Source organism: Xenopus laevis, chromosome 9_10S (genome assembly GCF_017654675.1).
Source record: "Xenopus laevis strain J_2021 chromosome 9_10S, Xenopus_laevis_v10.1, whole genome shotgun sequence".
Lineage (NCBI taxonomy): Eukaryota > Metazoa > Chordata > Amphibia > Anura > Pipidae > Xenopus > Xenopus laevis.
This window is the reverse complement of record NC_054388.1, coordinates 72,222,504-72,246,958: the sequence shown is the minus strand read 5'-3', so window position 1 is coordinate 72,246,958 and position 24,455 is coordinate 72,222,504. Positions and strand designations below refer to the sequence as shown.

Sequence of the window (24,455 nt, the reverse complement as noted above, 5' to 3'; positions counted from 1 at the left end):
GCTAGTCCCAGTGACCATCACTATTGCCGGTGAATCCATTGTGCATGAAGTTGGGGTGGTGAGTAAACTGTTGCACCCCGCTATTTTGGGACGTGACTTTCCAAAGTTCTGGGACTTGTGGGAAAGTGTGGGGAAGGAAACAACTGACTTGAGGGTGGGATTGGGTCCCCAAAACCCAAGGGATGTGATAATTGATATACCCAGTGATATTGAAAATGATGTGATGTATGATTTTCAAAATGATGATGTGTCACTGCCCCAAACTCAGGAGAAAAGTAATAAGGCAATGGAGGATCCCAGTCAGAAGATCGAGCTGTCCTCTGAGGGGGGGGATTTCTCTCCATTACAGGTAATGCTAGGGGAGGATGATGAGAATGATTCATCAAATCCCGTATCTCCTGATCTGGATGTGTCAAGGGGAGCCTTTAGCACGGCCCAGATGCAGGATCCCACCTTAGTTAATGCTAGAGAACAGGTGGTGGTGATAAATGGTGTTCCCCAAGAACCAGGTGCAGATAACCGATGGCCACACTTTGCTGTAAATAGTGATCTGCTTTATAGAGTCACCAAGGTCCGTGAGGAGGTTGTTGAACAATTGTTAGTTCCACGGCCATACAGACGAATGGTACTTGACCTAGCGCATAATGATGCCCTGGGTGGACACTTGGGGGCAGAGAAGACCGAAGCAAGAATCACAGACCGGTTTTTCTGGCCAGGTTTAAAGTCTGAAGTAAAAACCTACTGTGCGTCCTGTCCCACCTGCCAGTTAACAGCCCCGGCTTCTCATTTTCGTAGCCCCTTGGTGCCCTTACCCATTATCGAAGTACCATTTGAACATCTAAAGCCATTGCCCGTGAGCTGTTCCTAATGTTTTCAAGGACAGGTTTCCCAAAGGAGATACTCACTGACCAGGGTACCCCATTCATGTCAAAGGTTATGGCCGGTGTGTGTAACTTGTTCCAGATAAAGCAGTTACATACGTCTGTCTACCATCCTCAGACAGATGGCTTGGTTGAACGTTTTAATAAGACCTTAAAAACAATGCTTAAGCGGGTGGTGCAAAAAGATGGTAAGGATTGGGATTGTTTATTACCTGCTCTTTTATTCGCAATTCGAGAGGTGCCTCAGGCGTCTACAGGTTTCTCCCCCTTTGAGTTGGTGTACGGGCGCAGGCCCCGGGGACTGCTTGATATTGTAAAGGAGGCTTGGGAGAGTGAAGCTACTCCCCACAAAAGTGTTTTGGAATATGTCTCTCAAATGAGGGAAAGAATTGCAGGAGTGATGCCCCTGGTTAAGGAACACATGCAAAGTGCTCAAGAGGCTCAGCGCCGGGTATACAACCGGTCCACTAAAGTGAGGCAATTCCAGGTGGGAGATAGAGTAGCAGTGTTGATTCCCACTGTAGAGAGCAAATTCTTGGCCAGGTGGCAGGGCCCATTTGAAATTGTAGAAAAAGTGGGTGAGGTGAACTATAAGGTTCACCAACCTGGTAAGAGAAAGCCCTACCAAATTTATCACATAAATTTGTTAAAGCCTTGGAGGGATAGAGAACCAGTTTCGGCACTGGCTAGTGGGAAACTTGAGTCTCAGGTTGGTGCTAACAGTGTCCGTGTGGCAACAGCATTGTCAAAAGCTCAGACCCAGCAAGTCAGGGAGTTTCTGCAGAGAAACAAAGATATTTTTTCTGATTTGCCTGGGATCACTAATGTCATAGAGCATGACGTAATTACAGAGCCGGGAGTATCTAAGGCCTTACCGTATTCCAGAGGCTCGCCGGAAGGCTGTCTCAGAGGAGGTAAAAAAAATGTTGGAATTAGGAGTTATTGAAGAGTCACAGAGTGAATGGTCGAGTCCTATTGTGTTGGTACCAAAGCCAACGGTACTCTGCGATTCTGCAATGATTTCCGAAAACTCAACGAAATTTCCAAATTTGATGCCTATCCCATGCCCCGGGTAGACAAACTTATAGAGAGGTTGGGTCCTGCCCGGTATATCACCACTTTGGACCTCACAAAAGGGTATTGGCAAATACCCCTAACTCAGGCAGCAAGGGAGAAAACTGCATTTTCCACTCCAGATGGCCATTTTGAATACAGGAGAATGCCCTTTGGTTTACAAACAGCCCCCGCTACGTTCCAAAGGGCAATGGACAAGCTTTTGAGGTCCCATCACAGGTACACCTCCGTTTACCTGGATGACATTGTCATCTTTAGTAGGGATTGGGAGTCCCATTTGCCTAAAGTCCAGGCAGTTCTCGACTCCTTGAGAGAGGGAGGATTCACAGTGAACCCAGAAAAGTGTGCCCTAGGTATGGAAGAGGCAAGGTACCTTGGGTATATCGTTGGAAGAGGGCTAGTAAAACCCCAGTTAAATAAGATAGATGCAGTCCAGAACTGGCCCCGTCCTAAAACAAAAAAACAGGTACGAGCCTTCCTGGGAATAGTTGGGTACTACCGTAGGTTTGTCCCCGATTTTGCCACTATAGCTGCTCCATTAACAGACCTGACCAAAGGTCGTAAGTCAATTATGATTGAGTGGAACACTGATGCTGAAAAGGCCTTTCTGGAGCTCAAGTCCGCACTTTGTAATCACCCCATCTTGGTGGCTCCAGATTTCTCCAAGGAGTTTATTGTCCAGACCGATGCTTCAGATGTAGGTTTGGGAGCTGTATTATCTCAGGTCATTAATGGGGAAGAGCATCCCGTGGTGTTCCTCAGTAGAAAGTTGACTACAGCAGAGAAAAACTATGCAATAGTTGAGCGAGAATGCTTGGCCATCAAGTGGGCCTTGGACTCGCTCCGTTATTACCTTTTAGGTAGAAGGTTCAGGCTGGTTTCTGATCATGCCCCACTCACATGGATGAAGCAGAAAAAAGGGGCAAATGCCAGAGTAACACGGTGGTTCTTGGCACTCCAGGAGTTCAAGTTTAGGGTAGAGCACAGACCCAGAAAACAGCACCTGAATGCTGATGCTCTTTCCCGAGTCCATTGTTTGGGCTCTTCTGGTGCCTCCACCTCCCCCTGGGTTGAGGCAGAGGGGGGGGGATATGTAGAAGCTGGGGGGGATATATTGTAGATGACCGGTATATATCCCCATTCTTTAGGTTTTAAAATTACCTCTTTAAAAGACAGCATGGGGTTAACCAGCCAGAGGTGGGCTGGACATCCAAGAGGTGTTTAATGGAGGTGAACAGCAGGTGAAAGGGGTGTGGAAACTCACTGCTGTGTTAAACTGAAAAGTTTGGTTTTCATGTGTGGCTACTCACTGTGGAGTTGGAGAAAGTTCCTTTCTAAAAGACTAGGGAGTTCACTCCCGGTAGACTGGACACTGCAAGTTTTCATGGCAAGTACATGGCTCTTTTGTTGGGACTTATTTTGTTGCTGAACTGAAGCTGTTTTGATTTTTATGCCACTGCTTGTCTGTGAGAGATTTATTTGAACTGAAGAAAATAAAGTAAATGTTTCCCTTAACGTGGAGTGGCCTGCATGTTTGGTGAAAAAACCCCGCTGTGATCCCCCAAACATCACACTATTTTTGGAGAATAATCTGAATTTGGCAATTGCGGGAAGACTGCTCTTTGAGTGCATGCTCTACATTACAGTTTGACAGTACAGGCTATGCAGCTGGGCCCTCCACACCCTCTGGAAGCCAAGATCCATGTGGGGGTGTGGGCCCTGGTGCAGTCAAACCCCCAGTAGTTCCACCTAGCTGAAGGTTCAGGGAAGTGCTCCTGGGCCTCTTCCAGACTGGTGCGTTATGTGAATTTGCTTTGGGACCTTTTTCAATCCTCCTTTTTTGGTTCATCATAAATCTCAAGGGTAGGATAGTAAAACTGCAAATACTGAGGTCCTTGCAAGATAAGGAGACCCATTACCAAGGGTTGCACAAAGATACATTTATCATGACATCAAAGCAGGAAATTGGGAGCAAAACATTGATGGATAGATAAAATACATAGATCCCTTATAGATAAAATCATGTGGGCATATACTGTATTGTGTAGCAGCTACAGGCTGCCTGTCCAGCTTATTCAATTTGCCACAATCCAATTGGGCCCTAGCCTTCCTGCATTAACTGTAGGCTAGTAATTTTCAATTTAAAAGGTTTGATGGCTTGTATTATCCCATAAAGACATATGGGATAATACAAGTCATCAAACATTTTAACCGGCCAAATTAAAGCCACACAATTTCCAGCCCATGCCCAAAATATCCAGGATTGACTTAAGCTAAAGATTAACTTTTCAGCCCTTTAAAAGATGTTTTTTTTTCTTTCTTGGTTGCCTGCTAATCAGATCATCAATAAAAGAATCAACATGTGCCACAGCTAGAGGGATTATGTATTTGAATGTATTTCTTCACTGTCTAGTGATGGCTGTATTTATAAATCTCTGGTGCTTTACAAATGAATAGCTATTAAAATATATACTGTACGTGTGATAGCAGATTGGCTATGTAAGTGTGTAATTGTAGTTTTATGCTATGCATATGATTAAATGCAGCCAGTTTAGGAATATCACAAGAACCATTGAGAACAGACATGTGAGTACAGTTATGAAAATCTTTGTATAATTGCACTTGTAATAGTGTATACTGCACTGTGAATGTGTTAAGGCTTTATCGAGAGGTGCCTCAGGCGTCTACAGGTTTCTCCCCCTTTGTGTTGGTGTACGGGCGCAGGCCCCGGGGACTGCTTGATATTGTAAAGGAGGCTTGGGAGAGTGAAGCTACTCCCCACAAAAGTGTTTTGGAATATGTCTCTCAAATGAGGGAAAGAATTGCAGGAGTGATGCCCCTGGTTAAGGAACACATGCAAAGTGCTCAAGAGGCTCGAATTTTATTGTGATTTGCATCTATGAATGTAATTGCATCTAAAATATATGTTCCCAAAATAGCAAAAAATATAGTGGAGATGGGTAAGTTGCCAAGGAAACAATACAAAAGTTGTCTACAGTCAAACTATGAGGGCATAACTTTTCTGAGGCTTTAGAAACTACAGATGGCGTATTCGCATTAATATGCCTTCATTAATCTTTTGGGTTAGGCTCATCACCCCTCTGGCTCCCCATAACCCAACTTGGAAGAATAATTATATTAAATAAATAATCAATTTATCCACTTTCATAGTGGGCAGACACAAAATGTAATGCTTCACTGAAAACACCATTGTCTGCTCAGGAGAGGTAATCGGGAAATAGTCCAAGAAGACTACATTGGACCAGGCCCGGACTGGCAATCTGTCAGAGGCATCAACTGGACTCATGACCATTTAAACTACCATGACGAAAAAGAAAGATCAGGATGCTTACTTCAGAAATGCTTTCCTGGATGTCATATCACAGTAAGACATTCAGATAATGGCGGTGTCATCATCATTTATTCTTAGAGCACCAGCAAATTTTGCATCGCTTTACAATAATTTATAACGGATAAGGATCTTACAAAGATCTAACAAACAATGGTTTATAGAGTACGGTAGAATTAGATGGTAGAAGTACTCGCAAGAGTTTACAATCTACAGGGTTAGGGTACAACTGAGACATAAGGATTACAGAAACAAATTGGTGATTTATTGTGCAGTAATGTCTGATTAATAAAGATACATTGAATATGCTTCCCCAAACCTTACTTACTTTCAGTTTAAGCCACATTGCAGTCTTGCTTTTATAAAGTGAGGGAATATAAGAGATATAGATAGAGCAACAAGGAACATTTGCCATATAGTTAATGTGGCCATTAGCTGGCTCTGCATCACTTGGCTTGTGCATGAGTGCAGCAATCTAACTGCTGGGTGCTGAGGTTGTAACCAAATGTTACAGGTTCAAAGCATTTGATATGTTTGAGACATATTTGTATATGGATGGGAACCAATAAAGAAACTGAAGGTGATTTAGAACATTGGTGTTGGACACTAACGAAGGAAGGAGAAAAAAACTGCAGAAATTAGAATACAAAGTTTGCATTTTGTGATGCAATATTCTTCATTAGACTGTTGTTGCAATGAGACATTTAATTTTAAAGGTGTGCTTGAAGGTGGCATGATCTTTTGGAGCAAACTTTTCCAGTAAGAAGTTTTATTCCATACATTGCACACTGGTGCAAAAACTCTTAACTACTATACTTCAACCTCTGATTGTGTTGTCACACACTCTGTACCTCTATTCTAATCCCTGTATGTGAGTCACATGATTGGGCTCCATCTCTTTACATTGGTTCTTCTCCTTCTCATTGTGACCCCTATAGCATCATGTTTATTATCCCCTTGTTATTTATCTGCTCTATCTTCTTCTTTTGTTTTCCCTCTAAAGGTCCCCATAGACGCGAAGATTTTTCTTGCCGAACAACCGATTTCATCTACCAATCATCGAACATTTTACAATATTTCGGCCATCTGTCAGGAAATTGATCGGCCAGGTTAAAAAATCTTTGTTGGTCCCAGTGCAATCTCTCTATGTTTGCAGGGCCAAGCAGGCAGCTACCCTTTGTTTTCCTGGCAAATTGGTCTTTTTAGTTGATGGACAATTCGTACGATCGTTCCGAGATAATCGTGGTCTCATGATGATGATCAGATCTTTTAAAAATCTCAACATCTATGGCCAGATTTCAGTCAATTCTGATTGTATAGCACAACTAGAGAAGGTATTGGGAGCCCTGGAGAAATGTTGTATTTGGCCCCTCTGCACTAACAGGGTCCCCTTTTGCATATACATTATCCTCTGTGACCCAAAATTATTTTTATTATGGTAACTGGCTACAATTGTGTTTTTGTGATCCCCTCAACATCCCTTCATATTTTCCCTTTCTAGCTTGCATTTACATACAATCATCTTGACCCTTTAATATAGCAGTTTTATGCCATCTTTCTATCTTTGTGAAGATACTAATATTCCTGTAGCCATTACTAATCCTCATGTCCCCTGTTACACCCTCTTCTATCCTTGTTTCCTGTTTTCGTCCTTTCTTCACAGCTATGATTTCATACACACCTCCTGTATCCAGCTGCACCTCTAGCCCCACTTAATACCAGATAATTAATACCAGATAATTATTCATTGTGTGACGTATCCCCTTCTAGTCAGAGCAAGGACTTGAATGAAATCCCCATGTATAAAGTGTATTCTTTCGATAACGCACTAGCAAGGCAGCAATTGATTGTCCCTGTACTGACTCCCACGTTCTCTGCGTCACTCTGCCACTTCTATACTAACCTACATATTACATTACTCCCTATTACTATTCCTTCAATGCACCCACACATTGCTGATCTCTATTTTTGCACTGACTCCCACACAGTGTACAGTTTACTGTGCTACCATTTCCTACACTTAGCCTACACATGCATGTGTGAATATTATTCTGCTGTGCTTCTGCTGGTACCTGCTTGTTTAGCATCAGCCTCTTGCTGTTATACTAAGCCAACCATATTCTTAGCAGATTCCCTCTTATACAACACTAATATTGTGATATTGTCCAGAAAATAAAGTAGGCTTTCTCCTGTGTACACAATTTATGATTTCCACATAATTACTGCGAAAATATTAACATAATTTCTACGGAAAATACACATAATCCCTGTCAATGAGTAGACTGGAAATCTAATGAAAAAAGAAGAACACCCCATTATGCCAAAACCGCATACATGACATACACAAGCCCTGCCTAGTCTGCCACCTGTAATCCCTTATGTTGGCCCTGATGTTTCTATAATGCTATCATTGCAGCCTGTATACAAGAAAACCATTGGGGCTTCCCATTCTAGAATCTAGAATAGACTTTTTGTTAGGAGTTATTCAGTAGATTCCTGCACAAAACCAATTTTTGAAAGCCAGACCCGCACCTGCAAACCACATTTTCAAACGCTTGCTACCCAACCTGCAGACCTGCCAACCCCCCTCTATACCCACATCCGAAAGTCCTACTTGCAGGTTAAGGTGGCCATACACTACAGGTCAAGGTCGCCAAACGAGCGGATCTTAACCCAATATGACCACTAGCGGCTGGGCAATATCGGATGAATGCGAACGTTCGGCCCTGGGGCCGAACAATCAGATTACAATACTACGAATGGGCTCCGACAAATCGCAGGACCACATCAACTAGCCCCTTGTTGCTGCCTTGGGCAACTTCAATGCCTACACATTCTGTCTTCCCCTAGAGATCATCGTTTCAGGCTGCAAAACAGACGCTGTTTGAGATCCACAATTACAAAAGACCCATTGTAGAATTAGCATACTATATTACAATTGTTATTAGTTTCCTTCATGGTGCTGTTGACTCTAAGGCTAAAGTGATATACAGTGCATCAGGGTATATTGAATTGTAATTTGTACAGAGAACAGTGGCCTTGCTGCACATATTTGTATATTCTAGCACATGTTTTATTCATGTCAGTGTCTGGCCATTAGGCTGTTGTATCAGTTACTGAACTTCAGTCCTGTATGGTTACTTCAGTGTACATTTTGTAATGAAAAATGATCTTCCTTAAAATTTTTACATCACTATTTACTTATTGCTATGGATTGTGTCTTTTTCTGGAGGACTGTTTAAACGCTAATGGATATTAGCATCCATTACTATCATGCCATTATATACAGTAAAGCAAGAAGGCGTGCCTAGGATTATGCAGATGGGATTACATTGGAGGGATTTTGACCTATTATTCCAGGTTGATTTGCTCCAAGAAGTTCAGGTTAGTCAGATAATGCTTTCCAGCAGTGGAGTAACTAGATATCACTGGACCCCACAGCAAATTATTTTTCAGGCCCCCAAAATGTGTAGAGGTTGACCTGTTATACCAATATTTATTGAAATGGCAAATGAATTAGGGATTCACAGGGCCCCTATACTTCATGGGGCCCCTGCAGCCACAAAGTCTGCTTCCTCTTTAGTAACACCCCTGCTATTCAGGCCTGAATGGGCAATCTGTGGATTCTGGCAAATGCCAGAGGGGCTGCTATAAGATGCCATAGTCACTATTTATTGGCTGCTGGGGGGATACTTGGGCATACCAGGGCCTATTATATATCCCTGTCCAGGCAGGATGCTTATGCATCTCTATTTCCAAAAAGTGCTACAGATTCTCAAATAAGTTGGCCTTGTGTAAAATGTCCATGTCCAGTGTTTATTAGCAGCCAGAAATCTTGAAATCACTCTCCTGTATTTTCCCCCATGCTCTGCTGTCTGTTATAACAAGATAGACGAAAACAAAGGCGGGATATACTTAGGGGCCCATTTACTTTGCTCGAGTGAAGGAATAGAAAAAAACTTTGAATTTCGAATGTTTTTTTTGGCTTCTTCGACCTTTGACTACGTATCGAACGATTCGAACTAAAAATCGTTCGAATATTCGATAGTAGAAGTACTGTCTCTTTAAGAAAAACTTCGACCCCCTACTTCGCCACCTAAAATCTACCGAGGTGCAATGTTAGCCTATGGGGAAGGTCCCCATAGGTTTTCAAACTATTTTTTGGTTCGAGGGTTAACTAACCCTCGATATTCTACCATATGTAAATCTGCCCCTTACTGTTAGTTGAGAAAGGAGCCCAGATGATTTAAAAGTAGAACATCTTTATTAGGACATATTCGAAGCCTATGAGCAAGTGCCCACCCTTGGCACGAAACACGTTCGGTTTGAATATGTCCGAATAAAGATTTTCTACTTTTAAATCATCTGGGCTCCTTTCTCAACTAACAGTAAGTCTATCCCGTCTTTGCTTGATCAATTAAATTATATGGCCCTTGAACTGGGGGTCTGCTTGGGATTAGACTACTGTGAATGACTTTTTAATGAAATAAGGAACTTTTTGAAATTTACCTTAATTTTTTTGGACAATATTCCAGCAGCAGAGACACACACCACAGTGAATCAGTTTATTTGTTATAACAAGATGCTTAGTTTCCCTTGATGAAAAGCAGTCTCACCACATTGATTTGAACTTTGGCCACAAAGCTATATCTTGGCCTTGTTTTACCACAAAATCTCTTCCCCCACCTCAGTTGGGAAAGAGGAAGTGTGGGAAGAATGCACTGAAGAGCAAAATGTTTTAGTGGATGCTGAAATAATTGTAATAAATGTGATAACAGCATCCTCAGGTGGCAGAAACTAAGAATGCTGCTACACAAGGGCTGTCCCTTGTTCAACATGGCTGCAGTAAATAGGGATTGTGGCTAAACGGGTTTTTTGCCTACTGCTTAAATCACAAAAAATAATGTATTTTGAGTTAACGAGAGAGACTGAAGCTACTCCATGTTTAGTTCTTTGAATATAGATAATCAGTGCACAGATAATTCCCGTGTAGAATATCAGTTGAGGTGTGCTACACAATGGAACACAAGCTCTGTTGCATGCTGTACCCTCTGCCTAGGTAAGGTTAATCAATTCAATGAAGACAGCGTCAGTCCAGTTAAACGTGAAAAAGTGGTAACTTTACTTAAGTGCCAAAGGCAACATTTAAGGCCCAATACGTTGCCTTTGGCATTTAAAGGAATAGTAACACCAAAAAATGAAAGCGTTTTAAAGCAATTAACATATAATATACGGTTAGCATGCACTGATAAAAGCGGTGTGTTTGATTCAGAAAGACTACTATAGTTTATGTAAACAAGCTGCTGTGTAGCCATGGGGCAGCCATTGAAACTAGATAAAATACACAGGTTATTTAGCACATTGTATTGGACAGAGCTTATCTGTTATTTGCTATGTATCCTGTACCTTTTCTCCTTCTTTTTTTTTTTTTTAAACTGAATGGCTGCCCTCATGGCTACACAGCAGCTTGTTTATATAAACTATAATAGTAGTTCTGAAGCAAACACATCAGTTTTACCAGTGCAGGGCAACAGTAAATGATATTTGAATTACTTTTATACACTTCCAGTTTTTGATGTTACCACTTTTTCACTTTGAAGCGGAGTGCTGCATTGTATTGAGTCACTTGTATAATAAACTCCTGCTAACAAAACCGCAAATATGTCTGTGAAGATTTTCATTCGTCCAGGTTATGATATACAGCATCTAGAAGAAATAAGTCGGAAGTGACTAGACCTAACAGTTACTATATAAAGTACTGGCGAAGCTATATAAAACATAATACTAAACTAAATATGAATAAAAGAACACCCATTTTTAAAGGCATAAGACCAATACTAAAGGGACGGATGTGGGGGTGCTACAACAAAGTAAAATATACAAGTACAATGAAAGTGCAACTGTCAGAAAAATAAAGGAATTATAAAACCCATGTAAATATAAGAACTTATTTTCTTTAAGGGCCTCCTGATTCTAGTACAGCTGAATAATTTATTTCTTAGCAACCAACCCCTACATAGAGTAAATCAACTCCAATCTTTTGTTTTCATTACAGTAATTAACCATAGTCCTTCAGTAGCCATCAACAGCCTTCCCCTTTAGTCAATAATAAAAAATGCCCAGATGAGGGAATAGAAAATTTAAATATACTTTATTTGTATGGGAACAGCACAAACTGTCAGAGAGAAAAATAACGGTGAAAAACTGCACTAAGGCTTCCTCCAAGCAAATCATTATAAATCTTGGAAGTCAGCACTGTGTAGGATGCTTGTTGGCAGTTCTTAGTCCCAGATGGTTTACTTCAGCCAGATCATTTTGTCCCCAATATCTGCATTGTAGCCCTTTGCATATTTTCTGCCAGGTAGCTGCACAAAAAAAAGTAGACAGACAGGGATTGTCAGAAAATATATTTTTATATGAGCTAGGTCAATATACACATGCAAGTTATAGAAAAACTCTCGATCTCTATACTTGTAGGGGTAGTTTGCCTTTAAATCAATTTCTAAATGATGTAGATAGTGAGATCAACTGAAATTGGCCTTCATTATTTAGCATTTTGTTCAGCAGCTCTCCGTTTTGGAATGTCAGCATCTCTCCCTAGCAACCAGGCAGTGGTTTTAATGAGACTTGATTATGAAAAGGAACAGGGCCTGAATAGCATACGTAATAAAATGTAACAATTACTATAAAACTGGAGCTTCACAGAGCAATACGTTTCTGCAGAGGCCAGTGGTCCCAATTCAGAGAATATCTGACATACTAAAAGTTAACTTAAATGTGAACTACCCCATTAGGAGGAGACATTTGTTGGTGGAGTAATGTATACTGTACATGAATCTTCATGCTAAGTACTAAATCCCTCTAAAATTATATATACATACATTTTATTGGTGTTAAAGGCTGTGGTGCCAACAGAAAATGACATATAAAAATATTATGTTCAATCAATTTTTTGTCTCTCACTAGGGTCTTTATCAAGATACACATACAAGCACAATCCAGGAGACAAACAACCACTCAACCTAAACAATACCCAGTTACCACACCACCACTATGTCATATATAAAAATAGGAATAATTGATGGATAATGGAGAGCTCTGCGAAGGGGGTCTTCGCAGAGCTCTCCATTATCCATCAATTATTCCTGTTTTTGTATATGAAATGAAAACGACTGAACCCAAGCCTGCGGACGAATTTTGTCAACCTTTATAAAAATCTTTTTCTTACCAATCGGTACTGATAATAAGCGGAATCATACTCTGATGCACCAATTGTGATTTCTGGGATGTAACTAGGCACAGTTATCAGACTGGCAACTTTGTCTTTGTCCTCCACACTGAAAAAAAGATTAAATGGATCATAAATATTAATACAAGGCAAGTATCACATATCAGTTGCTAGAAGCAATATACTGTCACAATTTGCACACAGAGAAGTATACCAGGTGCTGCTGTCCAAAATCTTATAACCAATAAATAAATGGATTACCACAAAGCTAACCCAAGGTTGAAGTTGCCACATCTATTTTATTATTTTGCTAAAGTTAGTGGTAAATGAGTAACCATTAAAGGAGTGGGCCTTCCAAACTTCCTCTTCAGTTATTATGTAGACCACAAGTGCAGTGAAGCAATTTTGGGGAAAATCCTATAATGCACATGTGCCAGTGCTATCCAAGAAGGTGGCCTGGATATAATAGGATTGTGGCATGATGCTCCTCAAACAATATACTGGTGTTTTTTTGAGGAGAAGCACCAACCCAGGTAAGCTCTGGGGGTGCCTAACATTTATAAAAACCCAGTGGTGCAACTAGCGGAGGTGGGGAGCGGGTGCAGATCCTCTAAACTTGAGGTTGCTGCTAAAGGAAAAAAAAATCCCCCGCCCTGTTGCCGGCAATATGCTTATCACGGCTCTGGTGGGTGATCGCACCGCATGCAGTTACACCACTGTACAAACCTTTATAAAAATTAAGTGACAGTATTTTATGAAGGAAATATTTCCTGGTTTTGAATGCTGCTCTATTTGCCTTACTGATATCTGAAAAGTTCAGCACCTCCGTTTAGTGCCTTCGACAGTTTAGTCAGGAGATGAAAAACAGAACAACAAGCACTATTGCTCAATGATGTGTACAAATTATAGGGACTCTTGATTACAAATGTTTATTGGTCACACAAGATCATGTGGAAGATCACCTGACACCTGTCCATTTAAAGTTTACGGACAAATCCCAAACATGTGACCCAGCCCAGCAAGTTAATTTCTGTTCCTTAATCCTAACAACAGTCATGCTTTGTCAAGGCAATAATCCCATGTCCACAAAGGCTGAAACCCTATTGGCAGAATACTATTTAAGATTTTCTAAGACTATAACTTCAGTAGGAGAATGACCAACGCCTATATAATGTGCCAAACAAGAGATGCCTAGTTTTTTTGTCAAAGAATAGCTCATTCACCATAAGAAAATCTGTAGGTAAATTCAATTGAAGTGCAAAATTAAACTCAATATAGGACATTGTTGTTAACTCTTCTGACTGGGTCTGCCTAAATGTTTTGAAGTACAGGACATATTATAAGCCTCTGCTGATATTCACTTAAGAAGCCTGAAACATGTCAGATGATTCCGAGCCAGTGTATTTACACAGATATACTATCTTTCAACGGAAAAAGCATGCAACTGAACCACATTTACTGCTAGCCTATCCCTGTATCACTCTCAGGATAGAATTATTGCATACAGCATCATCCACTGATACGATTCAATCGGGATATGTTTTCAGAACATCACTTAAATTTCTTCTAACTTCTAAAGTTCTTCTTATAATGCTCAGGAAATGATCACCACTTACAACATGCGCAAATGATGATAGGTGACGTCATTCTGTTCTGGCCATGGACCCTTGTCAAACTTCAGGTATTCAATGTCTTCAACTACCTAGAAAAGAGATCAGAATAGAATGTATTGGGAAAGAAGGCCATGAAGAACATGTGGAAGGGTATTGAGAACAGGAGTAGATTCTGCATGGATTAAAATGGCAGAAACCAGGCAGAATGTGTGTTAAACGTTCACAACAATGACTGAATGCTGGTAGCAGTCTTATTTTTTCTCATATCTATGAATTAAAGTCTCTATTTGCTTTACCTTTTCTACATCATGCGCCTCATTCCCAGAGTACTTCAGAATCTCAGAATTCTCACTGACAACAGAAGAGACGGTCAGATTGAAAATGCAAAATAAGGGCAACAGGTGAGATACCAAAACATATCTCCACTGTGCTCACCTGATCTGTGGAAGGAAAGAGTTTTTATAGGTGTCTTCAATACTCTGAAGGTATGGCAAGGCAACTTTCTTTTCAGAAGTCTACCACGAAACAAGACAGAAAGAGAGATATCATTTATACTTACACATTCCTAAACAACAGTGTTAATGGGTCATACATAATCCAGAAAGAACCCCAATCTATTTATACTGTTGAAATGAAAATAAAAACAAACAAACCTCACACACAATTTCACAGCACATGAAAACATGCAGGGGACAAGCTATGGATGTCACCCTGTTAGTAAAAGTCTGCATACTCAGTAGCACAAAAGACAGCCAGTGAGATATAAGAACAAAACAAGCTGGAACATAATACAGTACATTTTGCTATATTAAGCATGGGAGGGGGGGAATCTGGACAAGGGAAACTACAAATACACAAAGACAGAAACATTCTCTCTACTGTGCCCTCTCTATCAGGTGGTGATAATAAAACTGTGCTGTCAGTCTTTAGACAATGAGACACTGGTAAATAAAGAACATAATAAAGGGAGATGACATTACCAATAAAGCTAAAGAGAAGTACAATGTAAAAAAACATATATTACAAATATATATTTTAGATATATATATCTATATATATATATATATATATATATATATCTATATCTATATATATAAATATATCTATATCTATCTATCTATATATATATATCTCTAAATATATTATATCTATCTATCTAAATATATATCTATCTATCTAAATATAATATATCTATCTAAATATAATATATCTATCTAAATATAATATATCTATATCTCTATCTATCTATCTATCTAATCTGTGTCAAACGACCGCACTCTGAAGTCCGGACTTTGCTTAATCTTTGTGGGTGCAGGGTCCAAAAATTCATATAGAGATTTGTTTGCAAGGATCCGCACACCAATGTTATTTTCATCAAAATTAGTGTTTTATTTAGTACATAGATCCGACGTTTCGGCCCACATTTGGGCCTTTTTCAAGGATGAAAGGCCCAAATGTGGGCCGAAACGTCAGATCTATGTACTAAATAAAATTTTGATGAAAATAACATTGGTGTGCGGATCTTGTAATGACAAATATTACATAGAGGTATTTACCTGTCCTTTCTCCAAGATTTTCTTGTGCACTTCAGCAGCAGGAACATCCACGTATATAACCAGGTGAGGAGGCAAAAACTCATCTATACTGTTACCCTTAATTTCATTGTAATGATCGATACCTGAATAAGATCAAACATACATATGCAAATATATATAATCTTCTAAGCATATTGAGTCGGGATGCAATTTATTCACAATTTTCTCTATTCAGCCATATTTTAAATCCACCACAAAAATTTGGCAAAATAGTAAACGGAATCCAAACCTTAAAGGGATACTGTCATGGGAAATTTTTTTTTCAAAATGAATCAGTTAATAGCGCTGCTCCAGCAGAATTCTGCACTGAAATCAATTTCTCAAAAGAGCAAACAGATTTTTTTATATTCAATTCTGAAATCTGACATGGGGCTTGACATATTGTCAATTTCCCAGCTGCCCCAAGTCATGTGACTTGTGCTCTGATAAACTTCAATCACTCTTTACTGCAACTTGGAGTGATATCACCCCCCTCCCTTCCCCCCCCCCAGCAGCCAAACAAAAGAACAATGGGAAGGTAACCAGATAACAGCTCCCTAACACAAGATAACAGCTGCCTGGTAGATCTAAGAACAACACTCAATAGTAAAAACCCATGTCCCACTGAGACACATTCAGTTACATTGAGAAGGAAAAACAGCAGCCTGCCAGAAAGCATTTCTCTCCTAAAGTGCAGGCACAAGTCACATGACCAGGGGCAGCTGGGAAATTGACAAAATGTCTAGCCCCATGTCAGATTTCAAAATTGAATATAAAAAAAAATCTGTTTGCTCTTTTGAAAAATGGATTTCAGTGCAGAATTCTGCTGGAGCAGCACTATTAACAGATTCATTTTGAAAAAAATTGACAAGGCAAGGCTACATCATCAGTGAGCTAAACGTTGTCACCTTCAGTTTCAGCACAGATTAAAAAGCCTGGATTTAAACTATCCTTCAAATCCTAAGAAAAGACATGAGCTATTTTGGGCTATTGCTCGTGTCAGGGTATCCCGAGGGGTGTCATTTACATCTGGGAACTATATTAATTGCCTTAAAGAGGGGCTTGGATGATTTCTCAAGCAAGCATATCATCAAAGGTTAATGCATATAATGTACAATCAGTATAGATACTAGTATACACAGTGGTGCTTGAAAGTTGTGAACCATTTAACAATTTCCTATATTTTTATATGAATGTGATCTAAAACATCATCTGATTTTCTAAAAGTAGTGCTGGAAGTAGATGAATATAATCTAGTTAAACAAATGAAAAAAATTGTTGTATTTGGCCATGTATTTATTGAAAAGAATGATCCAATAACTTTTCTGTGTGTGGCAAAAATAAGTGAATCCGTAGGATTATCATATAATTTGAAGGTGAAATCAGAGTCTGGTGTTTTTGGAACATGGAATGGTGTGAGTGAGAGAAAAACAATGCAATCCATCATAAGGTCCTTATCCCAACTGTGAAGTATTGTGGTAGGAATGTTTAAAGAGCATGCTGCCTGTGTTCTGAAGCATGGAGAAACCAAGGTACTCTCTACATGAGCACTAAGGAGCATGCTCTTGCACCCCTTTAGTGCTCTGCATTTTGGCATGGAGTTTAAGTAATTAACCCAATAGTTTTCAACAAGTAATTTGACTCTTTCAGTGCAGAAATCGGGAGATGTGGATTAAACAAAAAAGGATATGTGTATTTTTGCCCATGCTAAAATGCTGCCTAAGGCAAGGTTTCACACCTTGTTTCGTTAGAAAAATACCCCTTGATTTAGGATACTTAAACATGTATTAAAGCAGCATGTGAGTAAATGTGTTCATGCTTTAGAACTTTACTTACACTGCTTGCGGATGAATCCATTCTTATACATTGCTTCCAGGAACACAAAGTCACTGAATGGAGAACGTTCCAGTACTGCTCCCTGCCCTGAGAGATAGAAGAGTTAACATCTGCTTAACAGTTATTCTTATTAATAAGACTTCCCCCTAATGAATAAAAATCATTATATGCCAATAAGAAAAGCTTTTTCAGTAAAACCATTCAATTCTAACTTTGTGGTTGGTCCTTTAATAGCGTATATCAAATATAGATATCAGTATATCAAACAATGCAATTATAATGAAACTCTAAAGGGGTCATTCATCAGCAGAAGTCCAAGATCTTAGACATCAGTTTTACTGCAATATGCACCTCACTCCAGATTAAAAAATAACCAGTTGTGAGGTGCATATTGCAGCCTCAGGGAGAGCAGATTAGCCTGTCCTTATTGTTTGCCATATAACAGCAGTAAGAACAAGACTCTGTTTCGGCCTGTGTCCTCTCCAGCTTCTAACTTGTTATAGTAAATGATAAGCAAGCTGAAGGACAGGACAGGGGGAGAAGTCATTGTGAGCTCCCGGTCCACCCCTCTTGAATGGAGCACTGTCAAATACAGGCACAGAGCACAGAGACCTGTGGCAATATACCATCGAAAGACCTCTTAGATGTCTATGACTTTATCTTACATTTATTGTAATACCTGTACTCAGAAGATGCTCCAAAGCATCAGAATACTGCATGAGGCGCACACTATACATCCAGTACTGCAAACGATACGAGTTTCCATCAGGACATTTCGGGTCATCGTAAAACTTCTCCAGGCTGCAACTTCCATTAAACTTTGATGGCAGGATACTTCCATCCCCAGTTGTCTTGTCTAAGTAATGTTCATCTGCTTCAGGAAAGTATCGCATACCTGGGGAAGGCAGCAAAGCATCCAGCACAGCTCAGTTACAGCTCATTAATCTTATTTTCTCATGACACTGAAAATATCAATAGTCTATCAAAAAAATTAACTATCAATAAACAACACCAACGAAAAAGTAAATGAACCTGGAATAGTCCAAAAAATCAGGGCAACAGATAAATATTAACAGATTATTCAGGATTCCAAAGAGGTTGGTTGCTAGTTGATTCTCAGAAGTTTAAGCCATTGGCACAGGCGCATGACCATTTTGTGGTCGATATCTACACGTTACTTTTACATTGAACTTGACTGGCTAAACAGCCTGAGCGCTGCTCCATGAGATGAAAAATGCCAGTGCAGTATATGCCCTATATGCCATAGGCCTTATAAAGTTCTTTTTAACTACTGTTTCTTATTTTTCTCTCTGTCCACCTTCCGAAATCTGACTCTAACCCACCAAAACCCATTAGACAAACAAAAATGAAGTTGGCAGCACAGACACATATAAAAGCAGAATTTCAGGACTGTAAATTTTATATAAAATAATTTACTTTCATCTTACCAAGTCTATCTGCTAGGTTCTTTGCAAGTTGCCCCTTGCCAGATGCCAAGTTTCCATCCACTGTAATAATCTTGCTGTTTGGCCCAAACCGTTTGGTGGTTCTCTCTCCAAATACATATGCCCAGTAGCCATAGAGCAGACTGTGCCTGGAGCTGATATGAATCTGGGCCTGTAATAAGTTAAAAATAAAGGTGAGAATCAAAAAAAACCCATTTAAACTTTCAATGAATCATGCATAGAGGCAATGCATGAGAGCAAACTATCAAAATACACAGCAAGCTGTCTATGCATTGCTGCCCATGCATTACTTCCTATATTTTGTAGAGATTTAGGGTTAAAACAAAATATATTACATTACATATTACATCTAAAGAGAAAGTCCCATCCCAAAATAAACTTTAATTAATTGAATTACACATTGTAAGTGGATATGTACACAGTTACATGCCAATGTTGACACGTCATCCCTACTCAAATAGAACAATTACTTAACACTTGTGTCGATTTGTCAAGTACATCTTTTAAACTAAAATCACTGACCTTCTATTCAAGTCTGGCACTCATCTTCCTAATTAAATACAGGTACCAGCACAAAGTTCTTTCTTGCAGAGCGCCACACTTCCATGATCATCCCTTGAACCAATATAAGCAAGGCAGGTAAAAAAAAAAGATCATAAAACATCTAAACATGGCAGCACCATACCAGAAAGTACTCCATGCTGAAGTGGAGAACTGGTCCAAGGTAGAAGTTCTGCTATTTTAGTCACTAGGAGAGGCCTAAACATATACTGGTTCTCTGTAGGTCACTTGAATCCCATATTAACAGTAAATGGGAAGATAGTTCTTTCAATTCATTTTGTCAGCAACAAACAGTGGGACTAGGGCATATTTAGAAATTTTTAATCCAGTAATTAAGGTACACTAATACATATCTAGTGTTAGCTGGAACAGCTCCTTGCTACATTAAAGGGGACCTGGCACCCGAAAAAATTATTCCAAATCCTACTTTTATCAAGTTACTCAAGCAAAATAAACTTTAATTACACTATATAAATTATTTGAATCGTTTCCTTCGGTCTGGGAATTCATAATTATAGCAAGGAGGCAGGAGCCAATTTGTGGACACTTATTAAGGCAAGCCTTTTATCATCTCATAATCTTGCTTGTGCACCAGAATGGGGGACCTGATGTCCATCCACATGTGCTGGCTACACAACTGGTAACAAGAGAGGGGGAGAGGAGGAATGGAGAGCAGTGACAACTAGGAAGTGCTGAATAGAAAGTGAAAGTAATTGCCTGCCCCGCCTCTATGCCTAAGGCATAGAGGAGGGGCAGGCAATATTTGATTGAGAGCTGAGATTTTTAAATGCATTTGCAAATAGCTACGAATTGTTAAGATACATTTATAATGCACAAAAGCCATGAATATCTTGTAAATTATATCCTTATAAACGATGAGTTCTGATGTCATCAGTTATAAACGGTGAGTTCTGATGTCATTTCAGTCACATGACTCACTGAAATTTGTGTATTTTTCTACATTTAAGGTGCATATTGTCTTATTCTTTTATCCCCTTATCTATCCAATTCCACATTTCTTCTCACAAACATACACATTTTAATGATAAATACTCGTGTCCCACTCTTATGTTTTATTTATACAGTGCCAGCATCAGTTTAAGCACAAACTTCCCACCGCTAAAGGAAAAGGAAAGGTGGAGACAAATGTAAGCAAGAAGATCGATCCCTGGTGCTTGCTCAAAAGTACTCCTAACAGTGCAGTTACCTACTATCAGCCTGCCTTGCAATGCTATGCACACACTTTCTAATCTTACTCCAATCTTGTTGCCCAACTGATAAACCCAAGCTTGGCATTAAAGACGAGACCTCCAAAAAAATTAATTAATTTATCTATCTATAGAACCTTTACTTTTTGGTAAAATTCACAGTGCCCCTACAGTGAAAACTGTATAGCACATTTTATGGCACAGCCTCTACCTCAGGGGTGCCCAAAAGGTAGATTGGGATCTACTGGTAGACCTTTAGCTGGTGATCAGTAGATCGCAAGACACTGTCAATAAACAGCTTGTCTAACTGGCCTAAAGAGAAATAAGGAAACATTTTGTGGACAGATGAAAGCAAGATTGTTCTTTTTTTAGTCTAGGTGCCACAGAATGTTTGTCAGACGACCCCCAAACACTGAATTCAAGTCACAGTACAGTGTGTGAAGACAGTGAAGCATGGTGGAACAAGCATCATGATATGGGGATGTTTCTCATACTATGGTGTTGGGCCTATTTATCACATACCAGGGATCATGGATCAGATTCAATACATGAAAATACTTAAAGAGGTCATGTTGCCTTATGCTGAAGAGGAAATGCCCTTGAAATGGGGGTTTCAATATAACAACAGCCTAAAACACACCAGTAAACAAGCATCATCTTGGTTCCAGACCAACAAGATTGACGTTATGGAGGTGCCAACTCAATGCCGAACCTTAATCCAATAGAAAACATGTGGGGTGACATAAAAAATGCTGTTTCTGAGGCAAAACCAAGAAATGCAGAAGATTTATGAAATGTAACAGGTGCCAGAAGTTGGTGGACTCCATGTAACACAGATGTGCAGCAGTTCTCAGAAACACTGATTATACAACTAAATATTAGTTTAGTGATTCAAAGGAAAGCAAAATCTTGAAACATTTTCCAGTTTAAACAATGAATGTTTGTAAAGAAGAATGCAGACACTGCTATTTTTTTTTTTTTTTTTTTTTTTTAACAGCCCAATATTCCATTTTCTTCACTTTCTGTAAAGGAATAACACACATTTGATAATTGTTTCTTCATGTTTTGATTTGGAATAGAATGTGCAGTGTTCCCAATGCATGTGTGTATGGAAATACAAGCTATTATAAGGATTTTGAGCTTTATGCTAGTATAATAAAGTTTATGTATGCACCCTAGAGGGAACACTGCCACCTTGCTCTGCTACTAATACGGGTGCAAGAGAGAGTCCCTTAGTACTCACAGAGCAATTGCACCCCAGGTGATCAAAATCAGGTGCTTGGTACAGAAAGCAATGTCAGCTAGTGAAGCTCAGTCCTGTCCAGGACAGTTCCCCAATGAAGGATGTACTTTCTTCTCTCTGCACTTTGCACATATGAATGACATGCAAGTTAAGAGGTGGGATAAAGTACTTCCCCACTCCAATGCAGTGCTGACTAATGCAGTCAGCATTGCATAAGCTAAGCGAATACTAGATTTCTGTGCTCCAAAACCATTTGCAGAGGCCTGCAGCTACTTATGCAATGTAGTTATTGCTCATTTTTAATACTCGTCTTTCTATTTAGGCCCTCTCTTATTCATATTCCAGTCTTTTATTCAAATCAATGCATGGTTGCTAGGGGAATTTGGACCCTAGCTACCAGATTGCTTAAAATGCAAATTGCAGAGCTGCTGTTGATAACTCCAAAACTAAAAAATATTAAAACTGTAAAACCAATGCCTCCGAATATCAGTCTCTACTTCATACTAAGAGTTATCGCAAAGGTGAACAACCCCTTTTAATATTTGCAATCTGTATGCTCGAGAAAGGGAGGGGGAGGGAGAGAGTGAGTGAGTGTGTCAGACAAAATGACCTGTCACACAGACTGTGTCTATTGGTGAACACTCATGACATAAAAGCCATATAAACGAGCCTTTCCAGAACCCCTGCGGGCTGCTTACCACGTTCCCGGTGCATATTCTGCCTGTTAGCCTCAGGCCTCGGGACGCTGCACTTGAAAACATGACCCCGTCCTTCCCTTGACAACCTGCGCCGGGAAAGTCGGCGCACAATATGACGTCACCCAGCTACAGGCAAACCACATGACCATGGGCTGTCTGCAAGTTGGTGTCAGTGTTGAAGATTGTAAAATACAATACAGTTACCAGTTTCAGCCTGTAGATGGCGTTCAAGCCCAGGAAGGCGACAATATCAGACTCTCTTGCACAGTGTGTTATGTACTAGTGACCGCTCGTTGCACTTTTGCAGGAATGTGGGAGCCAGCCAGGGACTAACGTTTATATTAATGATGAATTAAGAGAAGCCGCATTAAAGTTCATTCAAGCTGTTACCTGGGGCAATGTCCCACATGTTTCCAACTACACAGAGCTTAATTATATATATGCCCATTACCAGCGTCTGTCTGGCTTACATTGTGTATGGAGGTTTTTCTTTTCTGGTAAACAATACCAGCCTACCTTTACCTATATATTTATCCTTTTTCCCTATTAATAACATTGGGATAAAGCATAATCTTTACTGGCCAGGCCTGTAAAATACCGGCAAACCTATGTAAATGTGACATTTAGGCACATTAGCTGATACCTGATAATAAGGCCGGGTGTTATGTGGCTGCTGATTTTAATATCTGTAGTCACAATAGAATGTATATATTCTTATCCATCTGTATATCTAGCAAAGGCTACTACTGGAAACAGTGTGACACTTAGTCTTTATTTCCGGCTCTGTATTTTTAACAATATATAAAATAAACAATGGAATCATTTGCATTTGAAACAATATTGCCTATACATCACATTCTAACCCCAGAGCAGAGTCCCAGGTCATTGGCCACCCCCAGTAGGCATACCAGTGGGGACGTAATACATGGGACATTCAGAGGGTCTGAAACATACTGCACTTCACTCAAAAAATGCTGGAAAATTGAGAAGTCCCAAAACACATGGAAATAAGAACCTCTTGATAACACTTTACACATTGATCTGAAATCATTGGATATAAATTTATACAGACCAAGTCGGTAGTTTATCGGCCTGTGTATGGGGCCCTCCGACAGGCTTTCCCGATCGATATCTGGCCGAAAGTCGACCAGATGTCGATCGGTCGGGACTAAAAATCCCGTCGGATGGCAGCTGCATCTGTTGATGCGGTCCCGCGATTCGACCGCCGGTACCCATCGTTAGGAGCCGATCGTTGGGCCCTAGGGCCCACAATCGGATCAGCCCGATATTGCCCACCTCAAGGTGGGCATATCCATATCGGGGAAAGATCCGCTCATTTGGCGACATCGCCTGGGGATGTGCTGGATATACAATCATTTTTTAAATTCCCATGCGCCAATCCCCATTGCTCCGGTCCAGATGATGAAAATTTCCACGAATAAAGGGAATGGGACAGGGGGACGAACGGCAGTGGGCCTAGGGGTGCCCACTACATAAATCCGGCCCTGAGAATTGGGAAAAGCCTGAAATAAGATGGTATAAAACCAGGTTGTTGGTTTGTTAAAGTCCACAATGCCAAGTATACCTCAAGGGTAAAGGCACCTAGTATAGAATTGGGTTCTGAAAGTGTGCCTTAATTATAGTTACAGAAAAAAAACATGGATTGAAACAATTGAGTTTCTCTAAGACTTTAAAATTGCTTAATATCACCATTTCCAACTATA

The 24,455-nt window shown here is 39.9% G+C and overlaps 1 protein-coding gene across 1 annotated transcript; it reads right to left on the bottom strand.

Annotated features, from left to right (window-relative positions):
• Positions 1-11,436: 11,436 nt before the first annotated feature.
• On the bottom strand, positions 11,437-22,841 carry ndufa10.S (NADH:ubiquinone oxidoreductase subunit A10 S homeolog; the record flags this gene model as incomplete). The annotated part of the gene is given in 10 exon segments (NM_001091171.1): positions 11,437-11,669; positions 12,533-12,641; positions 14,149-14,234; positions 14,442-14,496; positions 14,581-14,660; positions 15,702-15,823; positions 17,556-17,642; positions 18,235-18,450; positions 19,004-19,172; positions 22,732-22,841. Coding segments are annotated over 10 exon segments (1,056 nt in total). The 3' UTR covers positions 11,437-11,600.
• Between the last annotated feature and the right edge of the window lie 1,614 nt (positions 22,842-24,455).